At 43.5% G+C, this 12,027-nt stretch overlaps 1 protein-coding gene across 7 annotated transcripts in view; it reads right to left on the minus strand.

Annotated features, from left to right (window-relative positions):
- Positions 1-12,027, minus strand: part of GTF2I (general transcription factor IIi) — a 113,141-nt gene that overhangs the window by 49,709 nt on the left and 51,405 nt on the right. For all 7 annotated transcript variants that reach the window (XM_032756580.2, XM_032756554.2, XM_032756545.2 and 4 more), the window contains exons 7-9: positions 8,765-8,819; positions 7,556-7,599; positions 2,579-2,656 (exon numbers count right to left, since the gene is read on the minus strand). In XM_032756580.2, the coding sequence (XP_032612471.2) occupies positions 2,579-2,656; positions 7,556-7,599; positions 8,765-8,819 (177 nt within the window). The remainder of the gene's footprint in view (positions 1-2,578; positions 2,657-7,555; positions 7,600-8,764; positions 8,820-12,027) is intronic.

A 12,027-nucleotide genomic window follows, 5' to 3' on the forward strand; every position in this document is an offset into this window, starting at 1 on the left:
AAAATGGTACTTGATTTTATTCACCCTAAAACATACTTAACCTCTCAAATGCTTGAGGTGCCTACCACTCATTGAGAAAACCAACACATTCCCAACACTCACATTTGAATGCCACTATTTTATAGGAGCACTGAGGTGCACAGAGAAATATATCCAAGCCTATTTTGGAATACAAAAGGTTTCAGAAGAAAACATCAATGCCTTTATGTAGAAGAACGAAAAAATGAACTGTCTTATAATCACAGTGTAACTACCATGATGACATGATTAAATCTACTTGTGACAAAACAGATAAATCCCAGCTGAGGCAGAGAATTGCTTGAATCTGGCAAGCGGAGGTTGCAGTAAGCCAAGATCGCACCACTGCACTCCAGCTTGGGTGACAGAGCAAAAATCCATCCCACCCCCACGCAAAAAAAAAAAAAAAAAAAAAAGATAAATCTTGAAAACTTAAATTGAGTGACAGACTATACTCAACAACATATACCGTGTAGGCCGGGCGCGGTGGCTCATGCTTGTAATCCCAGCACTTTGGGAGGCCGAGGCGGGCGGATCACGAGGTCAGGAGATCGAGACCACGGTGAAACCCCGTCTCTACTAAAAATACAAAAAATTAGCCGGGCGTGGTGGCAGGCGCCTGTAGTCCCAGCTACTCGGAGAGGCTGAGGCAGGAGAATGGTGTGAACCTGGGAGGCGGAGCTTGCAGTGAGCCGAGATCGTGCCACTGCACTCCAGCCTGGGCAACAGAGCAAGACTCTGTCTCCAAAAAAAAAAAAAACATATACTGTGTACCACTGTGTAAGCTTCACTCAGGAAGTGGCATATATAAAACAATACGTGTGGACATGACACACACACACACACACACACACACACTCCTGGGAGAATATTTACGTAGTAAAGCACATCACCATCAGGAAGGACAGTTCTCAGTTTTCAAGACCATGTTTAACTTAAGAATAGAAAGAGAAGTGGGGATTTGGGAGAGCCCAAAGAAGGGCTTCAATGAAATAGTTACACGTTGTTTCTTGGAGGGAGGAGAGAAGAGACGAATACTATGGTTCACTAAACCTGGGCAGACTGATACTATGCTTTTAGGTTTTAAATATTTCATTTTAAAAAAGCGTGTTAGCCCCTGTAATCCTGGTACTTTGGGAGGCTGAGGCGGGTGGATCACCTGAGGTCAGGAGCTCGAGACCAGCCTGGCCAAGATGGTGAAACCCCATGTCTACTAAAAAACAGAAAACTTAGCCGGGTGTGTTGGCACACACCTGCAATCCCAGCTATTCGGGAGGCTGAGGCAGAAGAATCACTTCAACCCGGGAGGTGGAGGTTGCAGTGAGCCAAGATCACGCCACTGCACTCCAGCCTGGGCAACAGAGTAAGACTCTGTCTCAAAAAAAAAAAAAAAAAGAGAAATTAAGGCCTATGTCCACACAAAAGCCTGTAAATAAATGTTCATAGTACTTCTATTTGTAATGGCCCCAAACTGGAAGAACCCAAATGGCTATCAACAAAGAGATGAACAAATTTTGACTCAGGCATACAATAGAATACAAATCAACAATCAAATGGAATCTACTACTGATACATGCAACGCTGTGGATGAATTTCAAAACAATCATTTGAAATGAAAGAAGCCACACTGTTCCCCGGCCCATGAAAATAGTCCACATTTTATTATTTCATTCATAAGACTTTATAGAAAATGCAAACTAACCTAAAACAGAAAACAGATCCGTGTTGCCTGAATACTGGGCAGGGCAATGAATGACAAGGGGACACAGGAAACTTTTGGGGTTATAGATATTTCATTATCTTGGATGCAATGAAGATGGTGTATTAGATATGTACATGGCAAAGCTAACCAGATTTTTTACTTTAAGTGTTTAATATACTATAATTATGCAGTGAGAAAAAATTAAGCTGACAATATCTGCATTTCCCTAACAGGTTTATTTTATTTTGCAACACTAGAACCTGGGATTGAATTCTGTATTGTGCCACAACTTTTGCTCATCCTTCTAAGAACACAAATGGTGGCCGGGCGCGGTGGCTCACGCTTGTAATCCCAGCACTTTGGGAGGCCGAGGCGGGCGGATCACGAGGTCGGAAGATCAAGACCATCCTGGCTAACATGGTGAAACCCCGTCTCTACTAAAAATACAAAAAATTAGCCGGGCGCGGTGGTGGGTGCCTGTAGTCCCAGCTACTTGGGAGGCTGAGGCAGGAGAATGGCGTGAACCCAGGAGGCAGAGCTTGCAGTGAGCCGAGATAGTGCCACTGCAGTCTGGCCTGGGCAAAAGAGCAAGACTCCATCTCAAAAAAAAAAAACAAAAAAACAAAACAAAAACAAAAACACAAATGGCTATTTTACATATCTCCTCTGGATTGTCTGAGTTGATCTTACAGCTCCATTTTTAAAATGTTTTATCCCTGGGACTGAATTACAAGTATATATATCGATCAAGAACTGATCAGTAAAATACTATTTAAGAAATTAAAGCAATTGATGAGCAAATTTTAATTTTAGCCACGAATAATTTTCAGAAAGAAAAATTGCATTAACTCGAATTACCTTGAATGTTGTATTGATAATAATCAGGATCTTCTGATTCTTCCTTTACTGTCACAGCTGCCATTTCCAGGGAAATGCCTAGAAAAGCAAATGCAATGATATGATTGCATGTCAGAACTTTCAGCTAGATTGTGTAGGGAAATCCTCTCTGCCCTCCCTATAAATACAGCAATGCATATTTATTTTAAGTAAAGACTTTAAGTCTTTGAAAAAAGTTTGCTAGGTAGCAGAAGGTAAAAATCAGCTATGATCCCAGCCAATGCAAAGTTTTAACCATTTATTAATATTCTGCAATTATGTGCTGCTCTTTTCTCCAGCAAATTCTTATCTTTAGAATCAAAGAAAATTTTACCACACTCCCTTTTCACTTAATATTAAAAATACTTTTATAAACCATTGAAACACACTTATAAACATCAGTTTTAATAACTCAGTATTCCAGGCCGGGCGTGGTGGCTCACGCCTGTAATCCTAGCACTTTGGAAGGCCGAGGCGGGCGGATCACGAGGTCAGGAGATCGAGACCATCCTGGCTAACACGGTGAAACCCCGTCTCTACTAAAAATACAAAAAAAATCATCCGGGCCTGGTGGCGGGCGCCTGTAGTCCCAGCTACTCCAGAGGCTGAGGCAGGAGAATGGCGTGAGCCCGGGAGGCGGAGCTTGCAGCAAGCCGAGATCGCAACACTGCACTCCAGCCTGGGTGACAGAGCGAGACTCCGTCTCAAAAAAAACAAAAAACAAACAAACAAAAAAACTCAGTATTCCAAAGAAGAGATAGCATAATGGTTAACAATTTCAATAATGAGATACATTGTTTTTTTTTCGCCTAATACATCCCTTTTATTACAGAGATTTGTGTAAGGGTACAAAGCACACCTTTCTGCATAAAGCTTTGCCCACAATTAGGACAGATGATTTGAAGCAGACCTTTGTGGCCAGATACAAAAGACTACACATTGTGTAATTCCACTCATATGAAGGTCAAAATAGGCAAAAGCAATCTATGTTATTAAAAAGTTGACTTTGGGAAGGGCTGAGATTGTGCCACTGCACTCCAGCCTGGGTGACACAGCGAGACTCCCTCTCAAAAAAAAAAAAGGAAAAAGAAATGAACAATGCATGGGTGCACATACACATTTCAGGCTGAGATATTCAACCACAGTCATACCAACCCTAAGACGAACGAAATCGTGAGCTCTGACTTGGGCAACTTTGTAAACAGTATTTTCAACTCTAGAGAAAGAGCTCAAAGAGAGTTAAATTGATATACAAAGGGTATGCGTCCCTGAAGCAACAAGCAAACAAAGGAGTTACTCCAGTGCCTTCAATCACCAAGGGGAAAGTGTTTTGCTACTACACAGTGGTGGCAGAGAACACTGCATCTGAGACCTTTGCAACTCTCTGGGCTAACTTAGCACTTTCATGTCCATCAGTAAAAGTTAATAGAAAATTACAGCTAACAGCTGGGCGCAGTGGCTCATGCCTGTAATCCCAGAACTTTGGGAGGTCCAGGCGGGCAAATCACCTGAGGTCAGGAGTTCGAGACCAGCCTGGCCAACATGGTGAAACCTCATCTCTACTAAAAATACAAAAATTAGCCGGGAGTGGTGGCACGCACCTGTAGTCTCAGCTACCCGAGAGGCTGAGGTACAAAGATCACCTGAACTCAAGAGGTGGAGGTTGCAGTGAGTGGAGATGGCACCACTACACTCCAGCCTGGGCGACACAGCAAGACTCCGTCTCAACAAAAAAAAAAAAAAAGAAGGAAAGAAAATCACAGCATTACAGCTAACAAAAAAGGCAGATCCACTGGAGATTCAGACCCTTCAGGAATAAAAATTTGGGTCACTCCAATTCGCTAAAGAACCTTACACATACTGGCTGAGTGCAGAGGCTAATGCCTGTAATCCCAGCACTTTGGGAGGCTGAGGCGGATGATTACCTGAGGTCAGGAGTTCAAGATCAGCTTGGTCAACATGGTTAAACCCCGTCTCTACTAAAATAAATAAATGAATAATACAAAAATCGGCTGGGTGGCACACGCCTGTAATCCCAGCTGCTCGGGAGGCTGAGGTGGGAGAATCGCTTGAATCCGAGACATGGAGGTTGTGGTGAGCCGAGATCGCACGACTACACTCAAGTCCGGACGACAGAGTGAGATCTTGTCTCAAAAAATATAAATAAATAAAAATAAAAAGGTAAATCCAAAAAAAAGTCTGGTAAGCTGCAGAAACGTAGACTGTGGCAACTATGCCTATTCTCTTCCTTGTCTGTTACAAATGTGTTTGTGTGAAGATATGTGCTTGCATATACTAACTATTCTCTTCTGTGCGGTAGTATTTCACAATAGTTTGGCTGGAGGTTTCCTTTCCATTTGTCCATTAGACTAGAGATTACTCAAATAGGTTTGGACTGCATTTAAAGAGCAGGTAATATAGCTCGCGACTGGATTTTAAGTCAGTCTCCCAGCGATGGGTGTGACTGCTGGAACACTGTGTCTCCCCATTTTAAGGAGAGGGTAAAAATGGATTTCTTTGTAGGAAGTAAAGTTGCATCTCTTTAGATGGAACAGTTGTCTCGTTTTGTACAGAAGGTCAAATGTGCAGGGAAGGGTGTGTATATATGCTGAGCAGCCTGGGCCACCCACAAAACTGATGTCTCTCAGTTGCAAACCCATCCTCTGGGTTTCTGCTGAAGTTTGGGCTCTGCACAGCAGCTGGCTCTGTGTGAGTCTCTGCCACAAGGATACACTACAGAGAGACAGGCTAGAGGAGGGGAAGAGATCTGGGCCTTCCTTTTGGCTTCTTGTCTGCATTTTCATCCCAAAAAGGTCACTCCTTGGTACCCTCATTCAGCCTGGCCAAAGCAGGCCCTCCCATCACAACAGCTGCGCCCGGTTGGCAATGTCTCCAACACTACCAGAAGCAACTTCACCATGCCCCTCAGCCACCAGCACCAGCCAAACACTACCCCACCTCAGAAGTCAGATGGAAAGCTGATAGGGTGGCAGCCACTGCCTAGAATTATTCCTTAAAGAAAACCTTAGTATTCTCCTTTAGGTTACAAAGTTAACAACTTTATAACTAGTTAACAATTTTTTTTTTTTTTTTGAGACGGAGTTTCACTCTTGTTGCCCAGGCTGGAATGCAATGGCACGATCTTGACTCAGTGCAACCTCCACCTCCCGAGTTCAAACGATTCTCCTCCCTCAGCCTCTTGAGTAGCTGAGATTACAGGCACCCACCACCACGCCCAGCTAATTTTTTTTTGTATTTTTAGTAGAGACTGGGTTTCACCATGTTGGCCAGGCCGGTCTCCAACTCCTGACCTCAGGTGATCCACTCGCCTCAGCCTCCCAAAGTGCTGGGATTACAGGTGTGAGCCGCCGCACCCGGCCAACAATCTTTATATTAAATTTTCTCTCTTCCAATAACTGATATGGCTTCTGTCTCCTGACTGCACCCTGGCTATAAATGTAAATCTTATTTGCAGAATAAATTAGGAATACAAAGATGCAAAGTGTAAAAGAGAAAAAAAAAACGTATAATGATGCTGATGTGTACATAAAGACAGCTGAAAGAATTCAATTAAACACATGGGGTTTCTCAATTCAGCATGTTTCTTTTTAGAAGCAAACTAAATATTCAGGAGATGAATATATGAATTATGGGGGAAAATTTGCAAAATGATGATTTTTTTTGGCACAACCTACTGAAAACCACACAAAAATTTGAGATTTCCTATGGAGTGAAAATAAAGAAAAAAGAAAAACCTTCGGTAAAACCAGCAAACAGTGTAAAAGACTCAAATACCTTTTCCAAAAAAGGATAATTCAACACTTTCTTGCAGCTCTCCCAAAATACATACATAAAAGCTCTCATTCACATGCACGCACACACACGTTAACGCGGCCCTACCCTCCTCCCCAACAACTCATTCGCGATGCCCTTAGATGGGGGTCAAGCGGGGCAGGTGGCTGCCCAGGAAACATGGCAGAATGAGAAGGCTGACGAAGGGCAGGGGAAGGGGCTGGGGAAGCTGCCGAGGGCCTGGGCAGACAGAGGGAGATGAGGGAGCAGGCAGGGTGGTGACAGCCCACTAAGGAATGTCCCCTGTGAATAAGGGGCACGGGGCCGAGCAGCGGGAGGCTTGACAGTGGCACTAGGACACAGGATAACACTGGGGAAACAATGAAATAAATAAATACGCTGAGAACATCTGGGTGCCATGGTTCTAGGACAGAACAGAATTATAAACAGGGGGCCAGGCACGGTGGCTCATGCCTGTAATCCTAGGACTTTGGGAGGCTGAGGTGGGCGGATCACTTGAGGTCAGGATTCAAGACTGGCCTGGCCAACCTGGCGAAACCCTGTCTCTACTAAAAATATAAAAATCAGCTGGGCATGATGGCACATGCCTGTAATCCCAGCTACTCAGGAGGCTGAGGTGGGAGAATGCTTGAACTCAGAGGCAGAGGTTGCAGTGAGCCGAGGTCCCACCACTGCACTTCAGTCTGAGTGACAAAGCAAGACTCCATCTCAAAAAATAAATAAACAAATAAGGAATTAAGTAGCAATTTTATTTGAGAATTGAAAATGGTCTCCTTAGAGAGTGGAAAACAGTAGTGTAGAGGGAAGGAGGAGACAAAGGGGGCATTCTATTGATTTTTGTAAAAAGCACTACAAAACAGCTGACCTCTTACATTATATGTCTGTATAACTGGAAAAAAAACCAATACATTTTATCTACAAACATGTGTAACTGGCAAAGAACTCTGCCTACCACTTACTGAGCAAATTACCTTTCTGGGTCTTAATGTGATAACATTAACAAATGGTGTCACAGTTGGAATACATTAGCAGTGACTGCCTCTTTCTTATCAAAACAAAACAATAATTGAGTCAGACTATAACCTTCTACACTAAGGAAAAGTCTACCTTAATTTTACCATTGATTCTAAAAGAGCTAGTACGTACCAGAATCTTCTGTGGGTTCAGTTTTCACTTTGATGGGGCCACAACTGCAAGGAGAAGAAAGCCCTGATCAAGCCACACGCTGGTGACAGCCACTCCCACAGCATTCAAAGTCTCTGGGTCTCAAAGTATAAGATCCCTCCCTTGACCAAGGTGGGTGCAAACCTGACTCAGCTTAAAACTGACATATTTATTTATTGCATAAATAAGAGTTATTGGGCCGGGCACAGTGGCTCACGCTTGTAATCCCAACACATTGGGAGGCTGAGGTGAGCAGATCACGAGGTCAGGAGTTCAAGACCAGCCTGGCCAATATGGTGAAACCTCATCTCTACTAAAAATACAAAAATTAGCCAGGTGTGGTGGCGCTCACCTGAATCACTTGAACCCGGGAGGCGGAGGTTGCAGTGAGCTGAGATCATGCCACTGAACTCCAGCCTGAGCAACAGAGGGAGACTCTGTCTCCAAAAAAAAAAAACAGTTACCAACTGAACTTAGTACTTTAATTTCTATCTATCTTTTGGGGAAAAAAGTACAATAAAATACTACAGAGTAGCATATTAAGACTTATTGGGCCAGGCGTGGTGGCTCATGCCTGTAATCCCAGCACTTTGGGAGGCCGAGGCAGGTGGATCACCTGAAGTCAAGAGTTCGAGACCAGCCTGGCCAACATGGTGAAACCCCGTCTCTACTAAAAATACAAAAAAATTAGCCAGGCATGGTGGCACATGCCTGTAGTCCCTGCTATTTGGGAGGCTGAGGCAAGAGAATCGCTTGAACCCAGCAGGGGGGCGGAGGTTGCAGCGAGCCGAGATCGCACCACTTCACTCTAGCCTGAGCAAAAAGAGCAAAACTCCATCTCAAAAAAAAAAAAAAAGAGTTATCAACCGAACTTAGTACTTTAATTTCTATCTATCTTTTGGGGAAAACAGTACAATAAAATACTACAGAATAGCATATTAACTTCCAAATACCACTCTAAGGCCAATTCACAGTGTGACCAACGCCCCTGGCTTTTCCCAGGAACTCTACTATTCAGAAATACCTAGTCAAAGAGGGCATGTTCACAAGATCCCCAAATGATATCCTTGCCTACCAAACTTGAAGATGTGTGACATAAGGCCTTTTTAATATTCTAATATCTCAGTTATCTAACAACTAAAACTTTTTGAGGTGTGGGAGTTAAACAGCAGTAATGAAATTAGGTTTTACCTTCCACCTGGAGATAGTATTGACCTGTCAGCATCTGTTACCATCACACGACCACCTACGTACAAAAAAAAAATTGGAGTTAGTTTTTCAACATTTCAAATATAATATGTCTAAAAGCTTTAAATATAGAATGAGTGGGGTAGAACTAGGCTTTGTAACTCTGGATCCCACCAGAATAAACACTGCTTTTCATCCCTTTACCCAAACACACCCTCCTTGAATGAAAAAGCTCTTATTTTCATCAATGAGAGAAATGCAGAAACATACCATTTGTCTAGTAAGATGGAATATGGAGAATTTGACTCTGCTGACATATAAATGACGATACAGATTTTTTTTTTTTTTAGAAACAGGGTTTTTACTCTGTTGCCCAGGCTGGTGTGCAGTGGCATGATCATAGCTCATTGCAGCCTCCAACTCTCGAGGATCAAGCAATCCTCCTACATCAGCCTCCTGAGTAGCTGGGACTACAGAGGCATGCATTACCACTCCCAGCTAATTGTTTTCTATTTTTTGTAGAAATTGGATCTTGCTATGTTGCCCAGGCTGGTCTCGAACTCCCGGCCTCAAGGGAGACTCCCACTCTAGTCTCCCAAAGTGCTGAGATTAGGCTGGGCATGGTGGCTCACACCTGTAATCCCAGCACTTTGGGAGGCTGAGATGGGTAGATTGCTTGAGGTCAGGGGTTCGAGACCAGCCTGGCCAACACGGTGAAACCCCGTCTCTGCTAAAAAATATAAAAATTAGCCGGGTTGGCCGGGCGTGGTGGCTCATGCCTGTAATCCCAGCACTTTGGGAGGCCGATGCAGGCGGATCAGTTGAGCTCAGGAGTTCCAGACCAGCCTGGCCAACACGGCAAAAGCTTGTCTCTGCCAAAAAAGGTTCAGTGATGAGCTGGGTATGGTGGCACACGCCTGTAGTCCTAGCTACTGAGAAGCTGAGGCAGCAGGATTGCTTGAGCCTTGGAGGTTGAGGCTGCACTAAGCTGAGATGGCACCACTACACTCCAGCCTGGGTAACAGAGTGAGACCCTGTCTCAAAAAAAAAAAAAAAAAAAGAAAGAAAAGTAAAAACACAACATCAACAATCACTAGAGAAATTTTAAAAAATCAAACAAAAATTAGATACCACTTCACATCTATTACAATGGCTAAAATCAAGAAGTAAGTTGGCAGCAATGTGGGGGTAACCCTCCTATCCTGCTGCGAGAATATAACATGGTATAGCCACCTTGGAAAACAGCTTGTCAGTTTCTTCAAAGTTCAGTGTAGTAGGGCGCGATGGCTCACGCCTGTAATCTCAGCACTTTGAGAGGCCTCCCTTGATCATGAGGTCAAGAGATCGAGACCAGCCTGGCCAACATGGTGAAACCTCGTCTCTACTAAAAATACAAAAATTAGCCGGGTGTGGTGGCGCGTGCCTGTAATCCCAGCTACTCAGGAGGCTGAGGCAGGTGAATCTCTTGAATCCAGGAGGCAGAGGATGCAGTGAGCCGAGATCGTGCCACTGCACTCCAAGCTGGTGACAGAACGAGACTCCGTCTCAATTAAAAAAAAAAAAAAGTTCAGTGTAAATTTACCCTATTCCTAGTAATTGCACTCCTACATAAATATCCAAGAGATATCAAGGAATATGTCCAGACAAAAACTTGCTCAAATATGTTCACTGTAACATTATTCCCAATACTCAAAGGTGGAAACAACCGAAATATCTATAAACTGATGACTGGATCAACAGGCAGTATGTTCATGTCACAGAATAGTTAGTGCTCAGCAATAAAAAGAAGCTACGGATACACCCACCAAGCTCGATGAGCCTCGAGTGAGTGACGTTCAGTGAAAAAAGCTCATTTCAATAGGATACATACTACATATTCCATTTCTACAACATTCATGAAATAGCAGACAGAGATGATGAAAGCATCCCAGAATTAGACTGTGATGATGGGTGAAAACCCCTTAAAAACATTTTAAGATTGTAAATCTACTATTAGTGAATTATATACTTAAGACAGGTGAATTTGGCTGGGCACAGTGGCTCACGCCTGTAATCCCAGCACTTTGGGAGGCCGGGGCGGGTGGATCATTTGAGGTCAGGAGTTCAAGATTATCCTAACATGGTGAAACCCCATCTCTACTAAAAATACAAAAAATTAGCCGGGCATGGTGGCACGTGCCTGTAATCCTAGCTACTCAGGAGGCTGAGGCAGAATCACTTGAACCCGGGAAGCAGAGGCTGCAGTGAGCCAAGATCGCGCCACTGCACTCCAGCCTTGGCGACAGAGCAAGACTCCGTCTCAAAAAATAATAATAGGCCGGGTGCGGTGGTTCACGCTTGTAATCCCAGCACTTTGGGAGGCCGAGGCAGGCGGATCACGAGGTCAGGAGATCGAGACCACGGTGAAACCCCGTCTCTACTAAAAAATACAAAAAATTAGCCGGGCGTGGTGGCGGGCGCCTGTAGTCCCAGCTACTCAGAGAGGCTGAGGCAGGAGAATGGCGTGAACCCGGGAGGCGGAGCTTGCAGTGAGCCGAGATTGTGCCACTGCACTCCAGCCTGGGCGACAGAGCGAGACTCCGTCTCAAAAAAAAAAAAAATAAAATAAAATAAATAAATAAATAAATAAATAAATAAATAAAAATAATAATAAAAATAAGGCAGGTGAATTTTATGGTGTATCAATTATACCTCAATAAAGCTGCTAAAAAATTAACCTTTTCACCACAATGAGACTAAAACAAAGGTTAACAGAAAACACAATGTGTATGTTTACGTATATATAATTTTTTCCTTTCATAGTTACATGTTTAAGAGTATTCCAATGATACTGGTTATTTACTTCCGAAAGTCTCAAATAAACCTGGCTCTAAAGGGTACCATTCTTTATCCTGTTTTCCCTTCAAATGAAATGGCTAGACTTCCCTAAAGGAAGCTGAAATCCGCATGATTCTTCAAGGGCCCATGGAAATGTTCTCTTCCTCATGAACTCTTTCCTGAACTGTAAAGGAATCCAACCTCCAATAACATCCACAGCACTTTCTCAGAACCATTCTTGCCGTAGGGATGCGATGTTCTTGCCATGTTCACTTTACAGACTTTTCTCTCTTCCGTGAGACTCACAGCTCTCAAAAGTTGTAATGCTGATACACAGCTGCGTATCCCCTCCCCACCCAATGCTGGGCCCAACAATGCCTTGCCTAGTCAATGACATTAGGTCACTTAAATCCTACTCATAATTCTGGTAAGTGAGGGCAGATATATGA

Source organism: Hylobates moloch, unplaced genomic scaffold, assembly GCF_009828535.3.
Source record: "Hylobates moloch isolate HMO894 unplaced genomic scaffold, HMol_V3 SCAFFOLD_1, whole genome shotgun sequence".
Classification (NCBI taxonomy): domain Eukaryota; kingdom Metazoa; phylum Chordata; class Mammalia; order Primates; family Hylobatidae; genus Hylobates; species Hylobates moloch.